Raw genomic sequence first — 10,900 nt, forward strand, 5'->3', positions numbered from 1 at the left:
TGTTGGCTCCACTGGCAATGGAGTCCGCTTAAGTGGTTTGATTGAGTTTGCTCCCCAGTTCGAGTCGCAGTGAAGTCGCCTTTGTTGGGAGAACTTGTACCTCTCGATTCGAGCAGAAACTTCTAATCTGAGTTGTAGTACGAGTTTAAAGATGTCTCCCACAGTTGGGGTCCTCCCCAACATACTTCATGGTTAAGACCAAAAAAAAAATAGCAACTTAGAAACGAGCCATTGTCGTCTTCACAAAACCACCACCATCCGGCAACAATAATGGCTGTCCGTTTTCCATTAAACTCCATCCACATGACAATGCATGCGATTTTTATACATGAAATTTATGGTAAGGTGTCTGTCTTCACTCTTTCAGACAATTTATTAACAACTCAATAATGGGGCCTCATTTTTGTTTGTGGTCCACGTTTTGGCTCACTCCACTGCGTGCCTCTCTGTCTCTCCCCTTTCAGATCAGCAAATGGGCAGGGTATCGCAACTTATATCATTACTTACAAAATTAACTTAATATTATTTATAAAATTTAAGTCATACTTAGTTGATCTCTACTAATATTATGATTTGAAATTAAATTTATTTATTATTAACCATGTGATTAAACAAAATTAATGGGCATGACACTTGAGTCATGACCCCTCTATTTTTTATCTTATAGATAATTACTTAGTTACATGGTTCAAAAATAGTGTAAAAGAATTATACAAAAAAAAAAAAAGAGTGACAAAAGTAGTAGTAGTACATTTATGCATATTTTGCAATCTGAGTAAATTATTTAATCAAATCATGGACCCCCATAGTTTTTATTACAATACTTTTTCAAGCATGTATTAATAAATATGTGGCAGCTGACCTAACATAAACACAATGGACCACCATACCGTTGTGTCCCAAAATTAAACGCTCCATAATTTCTATTACCATATTTGTCAACAAAATTGCTCATTGTTAAATCATAGCATCTTTTCTTCATCTTTTGACTTGCTCATAATCACAGACACACACAAAAAAAGATGACTCCTTTTTTCCTTTTTGTAACTGAATAGATTGCTGACATTTTTGCACGCATCTTTTCTTTTTTATTCAAGGTCTGGGTTTTCTTTTTTCAACTTTTAGATTCTTTTAGAAATAATTGGATCAATTTTTTTTTTTAAAAAAAGATAATGTCAATTAATTTTAGAATTCAGAATTTTGTAATTTCAGATTTTTGAGATTTCTTTGGGGTTCAGGTTCGTGTTTGTTTTTTCTGGTATTTGGTTTTTAGGGCTATGAATTAATCAAATCGTAATTCAAAGTTTGGAACCAATACATAGTCTATCCCCTATCCATTATGGGAATATCTAAATTAGGAAAGGAAAAGTAATCATTGATCAATTTTGAAAGAATTTCTTCAACTTCACTATTAGAAATTTATAATGATAGCTGTCATTCCCAAAACATCTTTTTAAGTAATTTTGAATTTGTGATATTCACTGGATTCCACATTAAAACGAATTTGAATTCCTTCCCTATCCCTAGTCCCATTAAGCTCTGAACAGGCCCCATCAAACTCCGAGTAAACCCCACTCATGTCTATAAAAATATGCATCAGGATATTTGCCAATGACCCAGATATAAAAGTGTTTCACATAATCATAAGCCTGTAGAGATCAAATGCATGCGAGAGGGGATAAAAAGAAAAGCGGTAAATTATCAATCATATACCTTTAAATGACACATATATTAAATGTGTGTGAACACTTTTCAAGTGTATCACTCGTATACTCTAAGTTGACAAAACACTTCTGTCGTCCATAAATCCGTTAACTTCCGTTAGAAAGTTAACAAAATTGTAGCAAATTAACTATTTTACCCTTAAAACTCAAAATAAGGTAAAAATATAAATTTACTCAAAAAATTAACGTAAATTTTCAATACACAATTTTTTTTATTTTGTTATCAACAATACATTTTTTTATTAAAAAAATAAATTATTAATGGTACATATTATTAACAATTATCCATAAAAAATATTCATATTATACCTAAAACATTATTAACAACATATTATTTATAATTATACATATTATACCATAAAAATTTCTAGTTAGAGCTTGGAGGAGTAGATTTTCAAAAATTTAGATTAAATTTTGAAGGAGTAGATTCAGTTGTAAAGTATTTTTTTAACAATTATTAACAATTATCCGATAAATGGGATGACATGTCATTTTTATCAATATATATCATATGACATGTCATTTTTTACTAGGTAAATGGGATGACATGTCTTTTTTTATCAAAGTTTCGTCAATCTTAAAAGACTAAATTACCCTTATGATGTCAGCGCTTGCAAATGGAAGTTAACAGATTGGTGGACGGTAGAAGTGTTTTGTCAACTTAGGGTATACGAGTGATACACTTGAAAAGTATTCGCACACGTTTGATACGGGTGTCATTTAAGGGTGTATGGCTGATAATTTCAAAAAAAAAAAACCATCAAGGATCACACAAGATAGCAGGCATTTTCTTCTTCTAGTTCACAAACTAAAGCAATTAAGCCCCCCTTAGAATAGTGACATGAAGTGCTTTCTGATTTACATCTCCCTTTCTTGCAAACCAAGCAAGCAGATGGTAAGAGAAAATCTACCATTATGGTTAATTATTTGTATAATCACTCTATTTGCTTCTAATTAACCATCTTCCACGACCAAACAAGACAATGTGATGATTGCGGATTTTGAAGAACTAGGCTTCAAGGTTTAGCAGAAGAGCAATAACGAACATCAGAATAAGAGTTTTTTGGTAAGCGTAAAATCCATGCAGCTAATGATAAGTGGATAAACTCATTGTATAGTCAGAGGGTGTAAAATTTTTGTTTCAAAATCATCAATCCCTTCAGCAAAGAGCAAAAATTTATGCTCTCATACTCGAGCGTGAAGATGCCATGAATAGGTGATGTGTGACACCATCTAATTTTATGGCGGATGGCAACGTTGTGCTTCATCTTGTAGTTGATACATTTCAAAATCATCAATACTATAGCCTGCGTTTTCTTCACCATCAAGCAATTGCAAAATGATAGTTCTTGAATTCTCATTTTGCCTTCGAGAAAGGACACCGACATTCCCAAAGTTTAAGGAAATTGTCACAAAGACCCCCAAATTTTCAATAAGGGACACCAAGACTCATTTTTTAATTATAATGCCCTTTGATCCCCAAAAACAATAACCCCAAACTTTTATAATAAATGGAAATATGGCATTAAAATAAATTTAATAATATATACATTTCAAATTAATTTTAATATTTAAAAATATTTTAATATTTTTCAATCTATTAGACCAATTTTATTATATTAAAGTAATTTTTAATAATAGATAGAAACATAATATTAAAATTAAAATTACTTTGAATATTATGTAAAGGTTAATTTTAATATTATTAATATGGAGTTTTTTAATTGTAAAATCTATTTAACCCAAAGATTTATTTAAATTTTTTATAATATTACAAATATATTATTAAAATAGATATGACAATTTAAAATTTTAATTTTATTTTAAACGTCAAAAATAATTTAATATTATTAATCTACTAGATAAATTATATTATTTATATTAAATTTGTGTTAATTAAACGTCTTTAAAGTTAATTTTCTAATTATTATAGTCAAAGGGTATTATAGGTTAAAAAAAGGTCTTGGACTCTTGGTGTTCATTTTTTAAAACTTAAGAGTTCTTATGATTATTTTTTCAAACCTTAAACATGTAGGTATCCTTTTCTGTTTTGCTCCGATATCGTTTCGTGTCATCTCATAAAAATACACTCAATTGATCTAAATATACCAAATGCTGGCAAAATTGATGAGAACATGAATGAAACTACTAAAAATAAATTGAGAAAATTGATTGCTTGAGGTTGTAGAAGTTTATTTATTTTTAAATCCTTGTTAAAGAAAACAAATATTTTATCAGCATAATTTTATGTACCATTGTTCTTGTTTTAATCAATTATCACCATCATGATAGCTTATGGTGACAACCAAACCACCAACATTAACACAAATTCCCATTCTAGTCCACAAAATCTTGGCTTATTCATAAAAATTTCAAATTTACTCCATTCTTTTTCCAATTCAACATCTCAAAGCATTTCTATAGAAGAAAAATATTGATGAGTCAAATTCTATTTGAATGAGGACCAAAAATATTTGGACATAAATATATTTTATTGAAGTAATTCGTTGCAAAATCCATAAACAACCAAAAAATAGTGTCAAAGATAAGGTTATTACACAAACTTACCTTAAGATAGGATAACTTGAAGATTATATTCTTTAAAAGAAAAATTATTATCAAAGGAAATTGGAAACATATCAAGTGCATCATCCATTCCTCTGTGATCTTTCTTACTTATTTTTCATGTAAGATAAATTTAATGTACCGAAAAAAATAAATACAATAATAAAATATTATTATGAAGAGTAATTATATAGTTACAAACTCTTGTATAAACGTATTTTGTACAAATTGATGTAGCATGATAAGATTGATTGAATTAAATATCACTTGACCAACATGATTGTTTTTATTATTTTATATTTTCATTCAACTAATGAATTAATGCTACGCCAGTTTCTATAAAATAAGTTTGTACAAGAGTTTGTGACTGTATCATTACTCATGTTATGAATAATTTGACATATTCCAAAATCTGTTCTAAAAGATTTTTTAAATAAGGTGATCTCATCATGTGAATTATAAAATTATACCATAAATTATTTTATAAATTGTAAAAAAGAAGAAAAAAGGAAACTCAAACACTTACCCCCTTTTCTTGAGATAAATGTTTTAGGATTCAATTCAATATATAAATATTATGTGAATTGGGACTGAACTGTTAGAATTATTTAAATGTTAAATGATTATAAATTATAAATAAATACGGTATGTGACATGATTAATGAATGGATATGCATGGTTTCTATTTTTGTGAGATTTGTGAAAACAATAAAAGAGAAAAAAACAAAAAAACAGATGTCATGCTTTTGTTGACAACCAACTCTCTCAATCAAAATCTGAAGTTTCTATAAAGACCCATTCATGGGGCGAGGTTTTTAACAAAACCCACATTAAAATCTTCATTAAATCCATTCAAAGGTACGCACTCTGTTGCTTTTTTTTTTTTTTTCTCCCTAGGCTTCTGGGTTTTTTTTTTTTTTTTTTAACTGAATTGTGAAATCAGTTTGTTCTTGTGTCTCAGAGGAAAAATGTGCGTTTTAACTTTTAAGGAAATTGAATCGTAATTGTGATGTGATTGTTGTTTTGCAGGCGGTTCTTTGTGCGTGTATATATTATAATGTAGTAGTGCATTGTCTTTTTGCGTCAAGTTTAGTGAGACTGTTCAATGGTTTGATTTAGTGGCGACTCCCATGATTCAAATTTGGTCGCGTTTTTTAGGATTTCAGTGACATTTCGTCAATTGTGTTGTTGAATTCTAGTTTGATTATTGATCAGTTAGATCCATTTCACTGTCCTGGTAAAGTTTCAAGGATTGGGTCATTGGATTTAGTTGGGTTTTTTGATCAGTTGATATCTATCTGAGCAATCTACTAAAGTTTGAAGAATTTGATCGGCAGTGAAGTTTTGAGAATTGAGTTATTGATCTTTGCTGAGGTTTTGATCAGTTTGGGGAGTTTGGCAAAGTTTGAGGATTGAGTTTTTTCTTTTGTTGGCTTTTTGGTTTTGATTCGAGAATATATATCTGTTTCTGTTTTTGGGAGTAAGGTTTGGCAGGGCAATTGTGAGCTAGAGGGAATTTAAAAAGAAGGCGATGAGACTAGAATTGATAAGGGGCATTCAGAGACAATGACTGGAGGGTCATTGGGTCAACGCACAGCCAGTTATGGGTCATTGCAGCTACTCAACAACAATGGTATTGTTGGAAAACCAACATCATCTATCTTCACCAGGAAGCCTTCTCCAAAGATGCTGCTTGCAGGTTCCAGAGATAGAGAGAAGCAGTTTCTTCTACTTGTGTTTTGCAAATTTTTAGGCCGTAGAAGGGTAGCAATGCTGCTCCTTGTTGGCCTTCCTCTCTTGATCTTTACATTAGGTTCCTATGTTCTTGATAAAGGTTTGTATTTCTTGTCTTTTTTTTTGTATTTTCGTTTACTATGAATTTGAGCAGTTCTTGCTCTGGATTATTATTTAAGCAGTCATATTGTCTTGATCGGATGATGACATTAGGTACGGATAGCAAGCATTAAGAACTACGAGATTTCTTTTTACTGGGTTCTGGCCTAATTTGATGTTGGTTTTATTTAAATTCAAAGTGTTAAGACTGTCAATATTATCATTAAATCTCAATGTCTTATGAATGCAATGATTGCTTGTCGAAATATATATTTAAGCTTTATTTGGATCTCGAGCATTAAAAAAATGTAATATTTGTTTCTGTTTACTGCTTTTTTGTTTATTTTTATTTTTGAGCTAATAATTTGTATTCTGGTATTGGCTCTTTTATGATTGGTGCTCCAGAAAATACTAGTTTGAATATTGATGAACATATAGGAAGCTTGGTTCCGTATGTCAGCCAAGCTGCAGATGATCCTGCAGCTTTAATGATTTCTAGAGTAAAAGATACCCAGAAGGATAGAGATTCTTCTACTGAGAAAGATGGAAATAAAACCCAGCGTCCTTCTCCTCCTGCTGCTGCTTCCTTGATCAAAAGAGTTGTTCCTCTGCACCATCCATGCGAGAATTTTGCATTTCCTCCTCCCCCTCCTCCTGGTTTACGGCGTCCTGGACCACGGCGTAAGTTTAATGTGCTATCCTATCGCTGTTTTTATTACCATCGTCAGTGTTGATTAGGGATTGGAATGTCCCTCATAATGTAATCAAAACAAAAGATAACTCTGCAATTTCTTAGCATGCACTTATAAAATGCCGTGTTAGAAGTTAGCTATATATATTATTTTGATTCCATTGTCTTTTATACCATACTGATTTAAACTAACATATAATTGTGATAATACGTAACTCTTCGAAACCGTGTATAGCAAGAATTCTAATTTTTATTGATGTACAAAATATGATCCTCTGATATGTATCTTGTTTTCTTGATTTTGATTGTGTTCTTGTTCATCTATGTATGCAGCATGTCCAGTATGTTACGTTCCTGTAGAGCAGGCAATAGCTAGTATGCCAAGTTCCCCATCAGAATCCCCAGTGCTTCAAAACTTGACATATATTCATGATGAAAATCCAGTTAAAACTGAAACACATGGAGGTTCTGATTTTGGAGGATATCCTTTCCTAAAACAGAGAAATGGTTCTTATGAGATAAAAGAGTCCATGACAGTGCACTGTGGGTAGGTTCATTTTGTTAGATGTTTGAGATGACACTCTTGTAACTCTTTAAGGAAGATTGTTGTCCTGAATGAATTTTTATTTAAAATTATATCTTAAGAGTAATAAACTGATTTCTTTCTTCATGTAAACTGAATCTAAAGCTTCTTGTGCTATTTTCCTGGCTCCTTTGTTCTTTATTAGATTTGTCAAAGGAAGTAGACCCGGTCGTCAAAGTGGGTTTGATTTGGATGAATTTGATCTCACAGAGTTGGAGCAATTCCACGATGTCATTGTTGCATCAGCAATATTTGGTAATGCTGTGTAGATCAACTTCTATATGGAGAATATTTTGCTTTTATGCTGGTTTCTATCTAATCTGGCAATTTGGCAGGGAACTATGACCTAATACAACAGCCCAAAAAAATCAGTCAAGCAGCAAGACAAAATGTTCCTTTCTATATGTTTGTAGATGAAGAGACAGAAGCATATATGAAGAACTCTAGCATCTTGGACAGCAATAAAAGGGTTGGGTTGTGGAGAATTATTGTTGTTCGCAACATCCCTTACAATGATTCTAGACGTAATGGAAAGGTCAGTTTGCTTTGCTTCTATCTTCATTAACTCTAAACCAGGATTTCGTCCAAATTACTTTAATTTTTTTTTAATTTCTTTATTAATATTAATGAGTCATTTGATCATCACCATTTATATAGTTTTTACTTTCTTTGATGTGAAAAAGATCTTTAACACAGTAGCACATGGAAGATTCGATGCAAATTATTAAACAGCAGTTCAATGTATCTTTTCGGTAACCTAGACCTCCAGAAACTTTTATTTATAAAGTGACTAGGTGGAGTAACCTTCTACTGTTGGCTAGTCAAACATGTGGCTGGGGTCTTGGCTGCAATAGAAGAATAAATGGTTCGTTAAAACCACACTTTGAACAATTAAAGTTATGCTGTATCCAGAGTCAATTTGTGCTTCTTAATTATTAAATTTACACTACAGGTCGATGCCTGTGATTTTGAAAATGAACTTAGATACAAAACTCGTAGCCGTTGTTAGACAATGTGGATTTTGATTGTGTTTAGTGTTGTTTCTAAATCTTAGGTGTTTTGGATTTATTACATTTTATGTACATGTGACAGGTGCCAAAGCTTCTTTTGCATAGGATCTTCCCCAATGTTCGATATTCTATATGGATTGATGGAAAGCTCCAGCTTGTGGTGGATCCATATCAAATTCTTGAGAGGTACAAGCATTTTCTTATGTTATCTTTTTTAGGTATTGTCATAGTCTGAATCATGTATTTAACAAAATAGGATTATCTGCTTCAATTGCTGGAGAAAGACAAGAAATTTGAGCTTCTATATATCAGAAATTGGTCACCATTTCCCTATTTTACTTCAATGCGCGTTTTGGTTATACTTGACTTCTGGAAATGTCAGTGGCTGTATTCGTTCTTATGCTATAAAGCTGTGTCACATTGATGTTCATTCATGGATCAATTGTCTAGGCATTAGTGCTAGGGACTAAAATTTAGGGATGGCAATATTCTGAGTATGGATATCCATATCATACCCTAATCTGGAAAATTGTCATCCAAATCCCTTACTACTCTCAAAGTTTTGATGAAACATGGGAATAGAGATGGGTTATGGGAAGAGTTATGGGTAATGGATATCCATTACCATATCTAAATCTGGAAATTTGCCAGCCGCAGAAAATGGTTTTCTGATTGGAGATTATTTTGACCATCCTAGCTCTTTTCCACTCATTAGTTCAAACTATTCCCCTTTCAGATTTTTGTGGCGTGAAAATGCTACTTTTGCTATCTCGAGACACTACAGACGCTTTGACGTATTTGTGGAGGCTGAAGCAAATAAAGCTGCAGGAAAGTATGATAATGCCTCTATTGATTACCAGGTTGAATTCTATAAGAATGAAGGTCTAACGCCATATTCTGAGGCCAAGCTCCCTATAACTAGTGGTAAGTTAATTATATTGTATCTCATGGATTGTTTTGTTATGGAACTGGGATTGATGATTTGTGATTGAACTTTTGCAGATGTCCCAGAAGGTTGTGTCATCATAAGGGAACACATTCCCATCACAAACTTATTCTCCTGCCTATGGTTCAACGAAGTGGATCGTTTTACTGCTAGGGATCAGTTAAGCTTTTCCACTGTTAGAGACAAGATAATGGCAAAAGTTAATTGGACTGTCAATATGTTTTTGGATTGTGAAAGGCGAAATTTTGTGATACAGGTATATATTGTGTATTGCCATATTATGTTCATGGGAAGACAAGTTCTAAACATTAACCCAATCACTTCGTTGTTTATAATTTAATGTCTCAAATGTCAACAATATTGCTTCTCTTAAATGGTTAGTTTCTTGCTATAGTCTTTGCTTATTGTGTGATCTTTTACGGACAGGCATACCACAGAGACCTTTTGGTGCATAAGGTTTCTCCAGGTGCTGCGACAATGCATCATCAACTGGTTCTACCGGGTACAAGTTTAGCCGGAAAAAATCCAGGGAAAAGATCTTCTAAGCGTGGCAAAGGAGAAAAACGATCCGGTTCTAAGCGGCACCGGAAGGTTGCTGCTGGTAATAAAGACAGCAGCTCATTTTAAATGTATTCTTTTTTCTTTTTTTTTGACCCGGAAAAGAAATGAAAAAAAGAAAAGAAGAGTTCGGTGTAACTTTTATATTTTAAACATTTCTAATTTCTAATTATACATCAAGGAGTAGGAGAATATAATAGACAGGTTTAGGATGATTAAAAATCAAAATTTATTTGTTTACAGATTGTCAATGTCCATTATTTTAATGTTGTAAATACTCGTCACATAGCTTTCATATACAAAGCTGAGGCTGATACCATTTCTTTTGTGACTTCCTCAACCTTTTTAACACCATGTAACTGAGTATCCAGGGATGTGGAATACGCCCTATGGAACAATTAGCTGTTAGCACATTATTATTACCATTATTTGAAAATACACAGAAACATTTCTAATTATTTCAATTAACCTAATAGAAGGCAAAGACAAGACTTAGCAGCTTAAGGTCCGATTTTCTTATTCTTAAATTAATGGCAAATTGCCCAGTTATAAGGCAAAGACTTATTATGTTATTATGTATGTTATCATAGAGTATTAGTTAGCAATTTAACTGATGGGTTTACTATTTGTTTCAGCCATTTTGTATCCAGTCTTATTCCTTACTACTCATGTTGTCGCAATGAAATTATTTCTACGGGAATCATACCAACGAAGCTTCTTATTTTCGATTGTTTTGATTCTGTGCGGTGGCGAACCCAGGAACTTAGACTAGCAGGGTTGGTTATTCAGATATTAAATTCAATTTGGGAGGGCTTGCTTTTTCTATTTGTTCACTCTGACTACATTTGAAGTCTTAAAAAGTCAAATTTTATTCTTTTCTTTTAAAAATATAAAATTAATAATAATAACCATAATTATTTATTTTAAATGGTGGGCTCAATGTGTCCCGGCTGTTTGCTACACTCGTGAAAGTAGTTTGCCTCTCTTTAA

At 32.1% G+C, this 10,900-nt stretch overlaps 1 protein-coding gene across 3 annotated transcripts; it reads left to right on the forward strand.

The window, feature by feature from the left end:
* Positions 1-4,986: 4,986 nt before the first annotated feature.
* Positions 4,987-10,241, forward strand: LOC102625940 (probable hexosyltransferase MUCI70). 3 transcript variants are annotated; one of them, XM_025101724.2, is made up of 10 exons: positions 4,987-5,147; positions 5,319-6,123; positions 6,528-6,803; positions 7,147-7,360; positions 7,542-7,651; positions 7,732-7,931; positions 8,489-8,592; positions 9,143-9,330; positions 9,409-9,511; positions 9,779-10,241. In XM_025101724.2, the coding sequence occupies exons 2-10, from the start codon at positions 5,856-5,858 to the stop codon at positions 9,864-9,866; spliced, it is 1,551 nt and encodes a 516-aa protein (XP_024957492.2). In that variant the 5' UTR covers positions 4,987-5,147; positions 5,319-5,855; the 3' UTR covers positions 9,867-10,241. The 3 variants fall into 3 exon arrangements, with proteins under 3 accessions (XP_024957492.2, XP_006464750.2, XP_024957490.2); XM_006464687.4 differs by having other exon boundaries at positions 4,988-5,147; positions 9,409-9,608; XM_025101722.2 differs by having other exon boundaries at positions 4,988-5,147; positions 6,561-6,803; positions 9,409-9,608.
* Positions 10,242-10,900: the final 659 nt, after the last annotated feature.

This window comes from Citrus sinensis, chromosome 9, assembly GCF_022201045.2.
Source record: "Citrus sinensis cultivar Valencia sweet orange chromosome 9, DVS_A1.0, whole genome shotgun sequence".
NCBI classification, from domain to species: Eukaryota; Viridiplantae; Streptophyta; class Magnoliopsida; order Sapindales; family Rutaceae; genus Citrus; species Citrus sinensis.

Excerpts from the sequence above, each read along its gene's own strand:
- LOC102625940 (XM_006464687.4), top strand. The coding sequence starts at position 5,856 with ATGACTGGAGGGTCATTGGGTCAACGCACAGCCAGTTATGGGTCATTG. Across the intron at positions 9,331-9,408 it reads CAAGCTCCCTATAACTAGTG|ATGTCCCAGAAGGTTGTGTC; the intron begins GTAAGTTAATTA and ends GAACTTTTGCAG. Across the intron at positions 9,609-9,778 it reads GGCGAAATTTTGTGATACAG|GCATACCACAGAGACCTTTT; the intron begins GTATATATTGTG and ends TTTTACGGACAG.